At 41.4% G+C, this 13,387-nt stretch overlaps 2 protein-coding genes across 5 annotated transcripts in view; one reads left to right on the top strand and one right to left on the bottom strand.

The window, feature by feature from the left end:
• The window catches only part of LOC146491440 (kalirin-like), a 59,084-nt gene extending 56,012 nt beyond the window's left edge, over positions 1-3,072 (bottom strand). For 3 of the 4 annotated variants that reach the window (XM_085152741.1, XM_085152740.1, XM_085152739.1), the window contains exon 1: positions 2,548-3,072. In XM_085152741.1, coding sequence (XP_085008867.1) covers positions 2,548-2,602 — 55 coding nt within the window. In that variant the 5' untranslated portion in view covers positions 2,603-3,072. The remainder of the gene's footprint in view (positions 1-2,547) is intronic. The other variant, XM_085152742.1, reaches the window with a different exon arrangement.
• Positions 3,073-5,149: 2,077 nt separating this feature from the next.
• Positions 5,150-12,826, top strand: iqcb1 (IQ motif containing B1). Its single transcript, XM_085152816.1, has 15 exons — positions 5,150-5,380; positions 6,292-6,428; positions 6,518-6,686; positions 6,771-6,888; positions 6,969-7,044; positions 7,119-7,218; positions 7,769-7,941; positions 8,972-9,081; positions 9,762-9,880; positions 10,926-10,992; positions 11,135-11,210; positions 11,704-11,855; positions 11,938-12,075; positions 12,195-12,351; positions 12,464-12,826. Exons 2-15 carry the CDS (start codon positions 6,305-6,307, stop codon positions 12,736-12,738), a joined length of 1,854 nt encoding a protein of 617 aa, XP_085008942.1. The 5' UTR covers positions 5,150-5,380; positions 6,292-6,304; the 3' UTR covers positions 12,739-12,826.
• The last annotated feature ends 561 nt before the right edge of the window (positions 12,827-13,387 follow it).

Raw genomic sequence — 13,387 nt, forward strand, 5'->3', positions numbered from 1 at the left:
GTGGGCAAGTGGTTGTTGGTTTACGGTACCTCTCAAAAGGTATACGGTGCTACACCATGATTCATTTGGTTGCTAATAGATTGAGATGGTGGCCTACAATTTGTATGTAAAACACTGACTTGTCTGCAAAAACTCACCATTTACTCTCTGAGTGCTTTTAAAACTGTACAAAGTGCAGTACAAATCGTATCTCTTCAAAGTAAAAGTCTTACTGTCGCAACCAACATGTTTCAAAAAGGTGAACATTCTCAATCACAGTCAAACTTTTCACAGCTTCAGTGCTTCTTGGCAAGTAGTTGGCAAGTGTTTGCAAACAAGATGGTGTTCAATGACAAACAATGGGCAACTGCAGTAATCTTAGAGCACCTAAAACAATCACAAAAAGGTTTTTGATGCACCACCGTATACCGCTTTGCAACCAACCAACTGCCAGCAACCACCAACTAGTTCTCTAATGACCAGTGTTTATTGGGTCTTTAGCCGATCTCTACGATTAAAGCTGGAGGTGTGTTTACACAAGTAACTTCTGAATCATCTATCCATTTTTGTCAGAGGTGTGCTGAATTCCTTAGATCAAGGTGAGTTCAAAGAAAAAGTTCAAACTTTTCCTGAGGCCACAATTTTTTTTTCCAGCTGGGACTAAATTTGGCACAGATGATCTTCAGACCAATCTTGACAGAAGTTATCGGATGGATTTGGGATATCAAAAGCACCAGTCAATCACAGACAATCAAAGGGTCATATCACAGCAAGACATTACACTACCCTAACCAGCTTTAACTGGTAGACCATTTTTAGGAAGCACAACCAATTCACCAATTATACCCCCCAAAACCCTAAAGGATGACACTAGAGAACTTAATGTCTGGTTCCACTATAAATGAATCTGTTAACTCTGGTTTTATTTCATTATTTAGCCCATAAAGCAACAAGAAACCAAACCAGTCTGTAAGTGGCAGAGAAAAGCAGTAAATCTTTCAAAATGACAATAAGTCTTCCAGTCTTCATTTGGCTTAATATCACTTTTATTATATTAGGAAAAATTAAGACTAATATGTGCTGTATTAAACCCATCCACCTACTATACATGGTTCAGATGGACACCCTGCTGTAGTGCAGATTTGCGGTACTTGTACTTCAAGTATTTCCTTTTCATGTTAACTCGTCCCTCCACTGCGGCTTTATTTAGATCAAGCACATTTTCATCCTCTGTAGTACAAGGATTTGCTGCTTCTCCTTTTCCCCTTTTTGCTTTTTTTCAGCCACCTCACACAGCCAAAGAGGAAATCATCAGCGGATTGATCAGCGGGGAAAATAATTAGCTGCAGTCCTGATCATTAAAACAAATAAGAAACAATCACACGTTCATCTCAGAAAAGCTTCAGGAAAGACAGAAAATCCATCACATTTGCTAAGTGATGGATCATTTTTTGTGTCATTTTTAATTAAACATTTTCAGGCAGCAGCTTCTTAAATGTGGATGTTGAACATTCTACAATTTCTGTGATATTATGTCAAATTTGGGTTTTTTTTGTTTTTAACAGCTTATCCAGCTTAAGGAGATAGAAATTGGAGAGGTGAAAGGTGACCCAACCGTCATAATAACTGTTATGACTGCTGGGTGATAACAGTCTCTGTTTTTCTGTATGTTCAGATATATACACTAAAATAGTTGATTATTCCCAGATTCCCGGATGGGCTGGTAGTAGTCACCACTGGTTGGAGCCTCTCAAATATGTCCTTCGAGGTTTTCTGTCTGCAGGTTTATATAAAAATTTACAGCCTGATTGCACAGCAGCCAAAAGCACAAACACGGTCCAGATGTCCTGTTCGGGGACTCCATTTAGCTGCTTTGCTGAGCTGGGCTGCCTGGGTCGCCATCTACCTGTCAGTCAAAGAGGCCACACCCCTCACAATGCAAAATTTAAGCCTCTACAGCAGCTGCGACCATGTGTATTTCTGTTGTACAGGTAGATATTTTAACATGGGAGTCTATGAGGACTGACTCACTGCTGGAGCCTGCCTCCAGTGGACGTTTGGGGAACTGTAGTTTTTGGTGCTCTATCTGCATTTGCCTGGAAATTGTTTGACGATTGTTTGAGCAAACTTTGTAAAAAAACAAAAAGAAAAGAAAAAAAAGAGACAGAGAGAGATCAAAACGAGCTGGAGGAGCAGCTTGCCTCCAACATATAGACCTCAGTGTGTTCATGGGGTCGGTTGGGGGGCCTGGAGGTTTCGGGGGCTCCTGCACAGCTCCTGCTGCCTCCACCTCTAGATACAGTGTTTCAGTGTTAGAATATAAAATACACACACACTACATTACATCACACACATGTTCAATAGGCAAGGAGGCCTTCCCATAATCCTCCTTGGTGGGACCCCCTACACACACACACACATCTGAGCGACAGAGAGATGCTGACACACACACACATTCATGGTATGTAGCATATAAGGCACACACACACTGAGTCAATGGGCGGATGTGGAGGCATCATGGCGACAGCAGCTCTCTCTCTCACACACACTCACACACACACACCCTACCTGCCGTCGCCAGGCCGTCCGGGCCCGCTTCTCCTCCTCCATCCACCGGATTCATCCTCCCTCCTCCTCCTCACGCTGCTCCGCCGCCCTCCTCCTCCTCGCGCTCTCTCCTCCGTTATGTACCGTCGCTCGCTCCGCTCCTCGCGCCACCTCCCTGCCTACCCGTCCATCCCTGCTGCTTTACATCAGATCGGGTCGGTGCAGGCTCGGTAGGATGTGTTCCCCTCCTCCCGGTACCGATCACTGCTGCATCCTCCCCGGCTCAGCCTCGACTGTCCTCCTCCTCTTCCTCCTCCTCTTGCTGCTGCTGTTCTTACGTTACCGTGATCCCGCGCGGCATCGCATCACATCACGTCACCGTTACTGCCTCCGTTACCGTTACTGCCCCCGGTATCCCCCCCTCAGTCTCTCTCTCTCTCTCTCCTCCTGTCGGTCCAGGCGGACGGACGTTCTGTGTCGGTGTGTGTCTCAGCACGCAGGCGCACCGGAGAGATGGAGGGGGGCGCTATGCACGAGGGCTGCAGCATCTGCTGCACCGCTCCCCACCCCCCACCCACCCCCCGTTACTATAACGTTAAGGCTGCCGTCGGTACTACGAGCGCGGCTCCCGTTAACGTGACGGAGCCTGACGCCATCGGCTTACTCAGCCTCCACTTTATTATATTATATTAAATTATATTAATTATAATATATTTATTATATTATACTCTTATTTAACATATTTATTTTGAACTCTATTATATTTAGAGTATTTCATATCATTTTTAACATTATTTTAAATATATAATTATTTTATCACAGATTTTTATTTTTTAATTATATTAAATGTTTTATTTTCACTTTATAATTTGTCGTATTAAATTCATTGTTTTTTCTTGTTTATATTTTCTAGATACTTTTTATTATTTCAGATTATTTTAGATTTAGGTTAAAATTTTTATATCATAATTAAAAAATATATATTGTTTTATGTGTATTACTTTTTAAATTACGTTATGTTTACATTAAATTAATCGTATAACTTTTATCGCATTTTTTAATTATATTAGAATTTAATTTTAAAACATATATTATATGCTTATATCATTTTATTATTTAATATTTTCTAGATTTTTCTAGATTATATATTATTCGCATATTATAGACGTTTTCTATCATATACTTTCTTATATATTATATTATTTTATATCATATTAACATATATTTTTATCCATCCATATACTTATTTATAAATTCAGGGTCCAGGGGAGACTGAAGCCTTTCCCAGCGGTCATAGAACTGGTATATAACCTGGAGAGAACCCACAGCGGGAGAACACTCGACACAGACAAAACACAGTCGGTCCTGGACTCAAACCCAAAACTTTCTTGATGTGGGCCAACAATGCTAAACACTCCACTGCTCTGCTGTATTCATTCTTTAGATTATATCCTTGTTATACTGAATGTTGTTAGCAATGAAATCCCTTTATTAATGTGCAAATAATAGATCGTTAAATCAATAAATGAATTAACATAATCAATTATAATAATGATAATAACACACTTGTGAGACGTTCTCCAACAAATCAGAAAGTTAAAGATTTATTTCACATGACTCAGAAAACGCAAAGAGGTCACACACAGCTGCAAAAGTCTGAAGGTAAAAGATAGCAAACCTACTCAGAAATGAAGAGAAAATAAAGTGCGAAGAAATGTACAATAATGTGTTTGAAGTGAAGCTGAGCAGCAGAGGAACCTACACAGCTGAATGAATAAAGCTGCAGCGCCACCTGCAGGAGAGAGGAGCAAACAGCAGACTGACCTCAAACTGCGGGATTAAAACCAAACAGGATAAATGAGTAATCACAGCAACAGGGTTTCACCTTTAAATCAGTTTAGTTTCACATTTTTAATCTCCTTTTACTCGGAAAATAAACTGTTATTCTATTCATTAAGCTGCACAAGTACTTTCTTATTTTAATATCTGACCATCTTTGTGAACTTTTTAGAATATATTTAATGCACTTCTAATATTTTTCTACTCATTTAATAATTTTAATAGATCTTTTTAAACAGCATTAAATATACATAACTTATAATGAATTAAATAACAATACACTTTCTAAAAATAAAGTTGTTGTTTTTTTTACTTTTTAAACCTTATTATTAGACTTATTAATTCTTATACAGTTCTTCTGAATTTTTTTCTTTCAATTTGTTGATATCTTTTAATATGGAATTTTTTTCATTTTTAACTGTGCTTTATTTTTTCCACAATATTGTAATTATATACCTTATATTATTATATTATAATATATATTTTTTAATTTTTCACATATATTAAAATACTAATAATTATATACCTTTAAAGTATAGCAGAGGTTTTTGATGATTACTTGATTTTTACAACACATAAATAGTGTTAAAATAGTTCACTAATTTCACCAAATGCCACTTGCAATATTTAAAATTATTTTTAAGACATGAAATTTTTTTTATTTTCACTTTAATTTTTAATTCATATTTTTGTTATTTTACCATGTTTACACATTTAAATAAAGATTTGCATTGAAGTTGTTGTTTTTTTCCTGAATGAAACTTTACCGCAGAGGGGTGTGTGCCGTCGCTGCGTCATGACGTCATGTTACCGTAGAAACAGAGGAGTCGTTTGCTTACTCTGTGCTAACAGCTAACAGAACTAGCTCGTTAGATAATAATCGCCGTTTCTTGAGTTTTTAAGTGAAGGTTTGTAAGTCATCGACTGACCGTAAATGCTATATAGACGGCTAATGTAACCGCTTGAGTCACTCAGTGTTATCAAACTGTTAGCTGAGACGACAAACACGAGTCAGGTGAGGCTCTGCAGACACACCGGAAACACTTCTGTCCGTATTCGCTTTAGCGGGGCTTTATTTTGTGTACCTGTACTTTAAAGCCACTTTACCTGAGAGCGTGTTGCACCATCACACAGAATTTCAGATGGATATGAGAGCACTTTTTTATAGTGCACTGATTTCCTGCATTGTGAATTTTATCTCTACGGAGACCGAAGAGGGTCATTTCGAGACGTTCTAAGACTGTAATATTTGTACCCTTTATATGAACTCCGAAATAGATTTTTTTTTCACACTTTGGGACTTTTTTAACTCTTAAAAGTTTAACCTAAGTGCTTCTGTCAACATTTTTAATATTATTTTGTAATTTGTGGAACGTTTAAAAGGTTAAACGGCTTGGAAATATTTAAACACATTAGGAATAGTTGAACTAATATATTAAAAAAAAAAACTACTTTTGGTGTCTAAGGTTTAGGTATGTTAATTCTTGTAATTAAAAGTTTTAATTCTATTTTAATCACTTTAATCAATTTAGCTGCTAGAGCACCCCCCCCCCCCCCCAAAAAAAAAGTGACAAATTTAATGTACTGTATATATAAATGAAATATAAGTTAATAAAAATGCTAACAAATTTAAATGAACAGAAATAATTGTAATCTTTTAAAAGGTTATAGTTTATTTTACCATTTTTATCTGCAATAAAAGGTAAAGAACCCCCTTTTTTAGCTTAATTTAACATTTAATGTTTTGAAAAATTGAATACAGATTTCATGTTTCAAATAAAATTACTGTATTTTTTAAAATAGAATTGAAATGCTATCAAATTGCTATTTTAATGTTTTTATTATTTATCATTCTTTTTAAAAACAAAATTATGGTATTTATGTTTTGTATCAGATATTTTGGAAATTATTGTTTTGTGTTTACAGGAAGTTGGAGGTGATGGAGGTGAAGAAGAAGTCTGAGGAAGAGGAGAATGAGCTGGTGTTGGAGCTGAAGAGGCAGCTGGAGAATGAACACCTGACCCCGGTGGAAAAACTCAGACTGCTGAATGATAGCTTAAACAGTGAGAGGCTCACTTCCTGTCAGTTCCTCTGTCAAACAACTTTTCAGAATAAGAGCATGTACAACTCTATCTTACATTTCCTGTGTTAGATGCTCTGAACTCGGCAGCTGTCCACGTGAACAGTGGCGAGCTGACTCGGCTGAAGTCTCAGCTGTATCTGAGCGGCGTGCTGACCCACTGTGTCCGTGTTCTGTCTCTGCATCCCAGCAGCCTGTGGAGCGACCTGAGCGCGGCTGCTACACTGGCCCACCTCACCAGGTAACCTGAGATCACAGCTTCACTTTAAACTGAGGATTTATTTGAAGGAGGATGGAGAGCCCACACCTGTCTGTCTGTCTGCAGCTCCTGCTGTGTGGGGGTGGAGCCTGGCCCACACTCTGAGACTTTTCATCGGCTCTTCCTGCCGTCAGTCGTGGATGCTCTGCTGTCATTGGCTGCTCAGCTGGTGAACCAAGCGGAGGTGAGAAACTATGATTTGGTGGATGTTTGAGCCGAGCTGCAGTCAGATTGAGGATGTAAATCTGTTTGTGTGTGTGTCAGAATGTGTCTCTCCTCAGGAAGGTGATGGACTCTGTCGGCTGGCTGCTCGCCGCTCACACTCACCTCACAGAGAAAGGTCAGCTGACTATTAAACCTGCAGCTTTCAGTACTAAAAAGACCCACGGGAACTGTGTTTGTGTGTGTGTCTAGTCCTCAGCTCCATCCATTATGAGCAGATCCAGGTGTGTGATGATGTCACTGTGTCTCTGCTCTGTGTCCAGATGTGGATTCAAACCTGCACGGCCAACAGGTAACACACCACCCACCTCCTGTCTGTGTCAATAAATGGTAAATGGCCTGCATTTATATAGCGCTTTACTCAGTCCCTAAGGACCCCAAAGCGCTTGACCACCCGGTCAGCTATCAAGCTGACCACCACCAGTAGGTGGCAAACACGAGGTTAGTATCTTGTTAGTTAGTTAGTATATTTGCTAATTAGCCCAGGATATTTGGCATGCAGCCAAATATGAGGCTGCATGCCTCCTGGCTATGCAGCCAGGAGGCTATCCCCTCCTGGGGATAGCCAAATATCCCAGGATATTTGCATGCCAAATATCCTGGGATAGCCTGGGATCGAACCACCGACCTTCTGGTTAGTGGCATGCAAATATCCTGGGATAGCCTGGGATCGAACCACCGACCTTCTGGTTAGTGGCTGACCTGCTCTGCCACCTGAGCTACAGACCCCTACAGACCATGTGACAGACCCTGTCTGTCACATCACTGACCTGTAAGAAAGAAGCATCTGAAAACTTTTGATTAAAATGTTGTCACTACTGAGCTTGTTCTTCTCCCTGCAGCGACTTCCTGTCTGGGTTGAGCGACGATTCCATACTTCTGCTGCTCAACGAGGCCATTGGCCAATTAGCTCTCAGTTCTGACTCTACAGTGGGAGGGGCCTCCCTCAGATTGATCCTCCTTATGGCCAGTCAGCTGGGCCGCTGCCTCCGGCCCCTCCTCCTCAGCTTCAGAGGTCAGTAGTCTCTCGAGGGCTGTGTGCCAATCCAGGGGCGGCATCCTGAATGCATCGTAGTAAAGGTGGACAGAGCTGGAGGACAGAGCCCACGTAGACCACGAAGGTCAGGTCCAAAGACCGAGAAGGCCGGAAGTGCAAGGCTGTTGCGTCACCGCTGTCTCAGCGGAGTTTAATAAACTCAGCTGTCTGCTTTTTGCTATCTAAAATATAACAGGACATTGGAGTAAATTCTAGACCATCTCACACTTCTGTTTAATCAGTTTTCTGTTTAACGTTTATTCAGCTGTGTGAAAACTATAACTTTAATCTCAGCCAAACCGATTTATTAAACAATAACATATGACTTATATATCATGTTTAACCTGAGTAGCGAAAGACTGCGTGGGGTCGGAAAATGATGTGATGGGAGTCCAGTATTCTGGCCGGCTCTAGTGAGCCTTGACCACCCGGTCAGCTATCAAGCTGGTGGGTAACAGAGGTCTCCGAAAATGTCAGGGCAATTTTGCAAATATCTGATGTCTCGATAAACCAAGCAGATATTTGAACTTTACACAGCTACATTTTCGCCTGAAAAAATGTTAAAAGTTTATTTTGTGACCCAGAAAGAGGAATATTTCAAACTCTTTAGCCTCGCTCCTCTGCCATTGCGGTGTTTGTAAAGTATTTCTATATAATTATAAAAATATTATAAATAATAATTTAATTAATAAAGATTAATAAGAGAAATATTACAACAAAGTAGCTCCCACCATTGTTGGAAACTGGAATTGGCTGGGCTGCGCTATGAATTCTGGGCCATGAAGGATACACCCGACCCATCCTTCAAATTCGGGGAAATGAAGGATGCATTTGTTGGCTGCATTTGGAGCAGCCTTCGAACTGGGACAGCATTCGTCGCCTGGCTGTGACGTAATCGGCCTTCCAATGCAGCCTCCGAAGGATGCAGCTGAATTGGGACATAGTACATGTGTAAGTGTGTCACAGCAGCCGAAAGGTCAGAGGTCACTGTGTTTTTGTGCATCTGCAGGTCTGGACAGCCTGCTGCACAAAGACTGGAGGGGGCGGGGCTTCGACCGGGGCATTGATCAGCTAATCGCTCTTATCCAAGCAGAGAAGGATGTCGTTAGTCAAACACAGGTGGGTGTTCATCATAAAAATATTTTTGTTCTGACGTTGATTTTAAAGGAAAAAAATAATTTTCTGCTAAATTTTAAGTGTATTCAAAATATTTTATTGGTTTATTTAATATTTTTATTTATTTCTCAAACAAAAATATATTTTTAAGTTTTTTTTTAATTATTTACATTTTATTTAACATTATATGTAAAAACATTGTCAAAAATAAAACAGATTTTTAAAATATATATTTTTAGTATTCTTTCATTTTAAATGTTTTTATGTTAACAAAAACTTTTAATGCAAAAATGTAGTATTTAATTGTTTTTCAAATACAAATTTAAACAAGTTTTCAATTAAATAAAATATATTAATTTTATTATTAGTTATTTAATTAAAACTATATTTTTATATATAAGTGCCCTATTTGGGATATTAAAATAATTATTTTTAATTTCATTAACAAAATATAATTTGGTAGCTTAATTTTTTCTCTCTCATTATTTTAAAACATTTGACACTGTGAAGCTGAATATGGATTACATTGTTTACCTATTTTATTGAAATAATTATTTTATTTACTTATTCTTTTATTTGTCTCCTGGAGGTAGGACAGATTATTTCCTGCCATATAAATAAATTTAAAAAAGCATGAGAGAGAATACTTGGCTTGACCTCTGACCCCTGCTGTCTATGTGCAGGGGAGCAGTGAGCATGTGCGGGCGGCATGTGTGATCCAAGCAGCCTGGAGGTCGTATAAGACCAGACGCAGAGTGAAGAGTCTCAACAGAGCCGTCAGTGTCCTGCAGAGGAAGTACAGGTGACTACTTCCTGTTGTTTGGCCAACATGAGAGCACAGAAGCCCCGCCTACCTTAAACCAATTATCAAGCTGGAGGTTTCAAACTGTAATACTTCATGGCAAACTAATCTAGAATGTAATTTACCAGACAGAACTGATGGGGCCCAGTATAAGATGAATATATAATAAATAGGGATTATTTTGAACTGTGAATCATGCAAAGCTACGTCTGTGAAGGTTCTCAGTCATCCAGGTCATCGTAGTCAAAGGAGCTTGCAAAGAAAAGCGACTTAACAATGTGGTGTATGCTGTACAGTGCAGCGAGGAATGCCCAGACCTCTACATTGGAGAGACCAAACAGCCACTACACAAGCGCATGGCACAACACAGAAGGGCCACCTCCACAGGACAAGACTCAGCAGTCCATCTGCATCTTAAGGATAAAGGACTCTCTTTCGAGGATGCCAATGTTCACATTTTGGACAGAGAGGACAGATGGTTTGAAAGAGGAGTGAAAGAAGCCATCTATGTCCACTGTGAGCGACCATCTTTGAACAGAGGCGGTGGTTTACGACACCAACTCTCTGACATCTATAATCCAGTTTTGAGATCCCTTCCCAGACGCCTTAACGCCCACTCACATCCTGGGCCATCTGACCTCAGGAATTCGCATGATAAGGTGGGGCCAGGTTTCACAATGAACTCACCCGAAACTCTGGCTGATTGGAACCCACACCTTGGCTGGGTTCCAATCCTCTAGGCGATTAGAGGATCATCAGGGGGTCCTTTTGTCCCTCTGTGGGTGGATACTCCCACTAGGTTTATAGCTGGGACTCTCCACCATTTGACCTTAGAACTGAAGAAGCTTCTCGGATGAGAGGTGAAACGTCTTCAAGCAACTTAAAGAAGTCCAGACGCTTTTCTTTGCAAGCTCCTTTGACCATGCAAAGCTACATTAAAAGAGTCAGAGGATTAAAAAACAACAGAGCTGGAAACAAGCAGGAGCTTGGATCAAAGCAACCTCACAGATGCCTATAGTTCAACCTGTGTGTGTTTGTGTGTCAGGGCTCGGAGAAGGGAGCAGGAGCAGCAGAAGGAGGCACAGCTGTGGGAGGAGGAGCTCAAGTATCAGGTGAACCTTTCTGATTCATATGACAAAACTGTTAATTCTTCTATTCTTCTAAATCCACCTTAGCTATTCCCAGAGTTACATTTTTGATTTGAAGGCTGTGTGTGTTTTATTTACTAAAGCTTGTTCGCTGTGCTGTTTTCAGGTGTGTGTGAGACGTCAGCAGGCGAGGAGGAGATTCCACCAGAAACAGAGACAGCTGCTGCAGCTGCTCCCAGCAGGTGAGAGACACAAAGCACCTGAAACCACGAGGCAGTGTAGAAATCACTAAACCTTAAACTCCCTCCTGTTCAGACTCAGAGCGCCATCTCTCTGGGTTTGTCTTTAGTTTCTGTTAAACTCATGAAGTCTGCGTTTTAGAAAGAAAGAACTCCTGAGAGCAGATTTTAAAATCTTATAAAGGAGACGCCTGCACCTCACAGGGTTTGTAATCTCCAACTTTCCTGCACAGCCCAATATTTCTGTCATGATGTTTAGTGTTCGTTTTTCGTCTAAACTGCTACGATGATTCATCTAAATGAAATGAATCATCGATGCCCCGTGACAGACTGGGGACCAGTCCAGGGTGTACCCTGCCTCTCGCATTAAGGCAGCTGGGATAGGCTCCAGCTTTTGTTCAGTGAAGGCTGAACAGAAGTTTGATTTAGGGTTCTGCTTTAAACTGGTGGGATCGTGGTTGGTTTCAAACACCTGACTCTGTGTTTATTTGTTCAGACCAGGTGCAGTCATACCTGCAGGAGTGCGAGAATCGAGCCGCTGTGGTGATCCAGAGCTTCTGGCGAGGCTTCAGAGAGAGACGACACTACAGCAGCACGCAGCGGCACATGCTCAGACGAGAGCGAGCTGTCAGGATGCTGCAGAGAGGGGTACACACACACACACATCTGTTAAGTTGTATTCTCTGGAGCTGGTTACTCTTTACTCCGTCTTCTCTTACGTTTCTTTCAGGTGCGTCGCTTTCTACAGAAGCGACGAGCAGCAAAAGTCCCACCCCTCCCTCCTTTCTGGATTGGTCAGAAAGGTTTGACAGACAGCCGGAGGGCGGAGCTAAAGCGGCAGGTGGATGAGTACATCGCTACACATCAGGTACGAGATTGATTTCTAAAAGTCCTCAACTGTTACCCACAATGTTTTGCACGCTACTGATTTGTGTGTGCGTGTGTGTTTGTGTGTGTGTGTGTTTGTGTCCGTGCATGCGCCCTCAGTCGTTCCGTGTGTCTCCTGAGGAGTGTTCCTGCCTCCATGAGGAGGTGCAGCTGCTGCTGCTGTCAGTGCAGCAGACAGGAGCTCAGCAGAGGATGGAGGAGCAGCAGGTAGAGGCACTGCTGGCTCACGTGCACACACAGCTGGAGCTGCTCCGAGGTCCCTCACACACTCACACACAGCTTCACACATCTGGAGTTAAACTGAGATCAGTCGGATCAGTTAATAACAGTTGATCAATTAGTAACCAGTAAACATGTTGGCTCTACAGATGCTCCGCCCCTCTCTGTTGTCACAGAGACAGATGCTGACACCTTCCTGAGCCCGTCGGGTCCCATCGCTGCTCGTGCCCGTGACGCCCACAACGCCATGCTCCAGGCGAGCCGGCTACCCTGGTGGAGGACGCTGGGAGACACGGACGCAGGTCGTGTGGATCCATTGGGCTCCACCCACCTGCCTGAGCTGGAGGAAGAGCTGGGAGGACTGTACATAGGAGGGACAGTGGCGGACAAGAAACAGACTCAGGTGGACGAAGTCAAACTGTAACGTGATCTCTCAGGTGAAATATGGACTCATGCATCTGCTGACGAGGAAATGTTCTTATAAACAGACTGTAAATAAAGGTTGGACATTACCCATTGTAAGTGTCTGTGTTTGGATGAGAGAATGGAGTCCTAAGCTATTAACTCAGCCTGCACTGTATAGGAGCATCACACAGACCTGATGCCTGCTAATTAGTGGTCAGTAACATCCAAATAAAATCCTAGAATTCCACTCTCCAAAACTGGAATATTTGGTATTGTTGTTAACCACTAACCAGCCATATTAGTCTATCAGAAATGCTCCAAAACGGCTCCGACAGCACAAATATGTTTGAAGGTCCGGTACAGGGCTTCCAGTTAGCTAAGGTGAAACCTAGCAAACAGCTAGAAGCTGCCTATCAGTCAAACAGCCCACACCCCTAATTCAATTAAATTCAGTTTTATTTATATTGTGCCAAATCACAGCAACAGTTGCCACAAGGAGCTTTATATTGTAAGGTAAAGACAGTAATCCTACTCTTATCTCCAAATATACTACTGCTGGGCGATTTTAACATCCACATGGACAACACATCAAATTCAGTCACAAGAGATTTTATATCCTGTCTGGACAATTTTGGCTTACACCAATATATGGACGTTCCCACACACTC

The sequence above is a fragment of the Neolamprologus multifasciatus genome, chromosome 23 (genome assembly GCF_963576455.1).
Source record: "Neolamprologus multifasciatus chromosome 23, fNeoMul1.2, whole genome shotgun sequence".
Lineage (NCBI taxonomy): Eukaryota > Metazoa > Chordata > Actinopteri > Cichliformes > Cichlidae > Neolamprologus > Neolamprologus multifasciatus.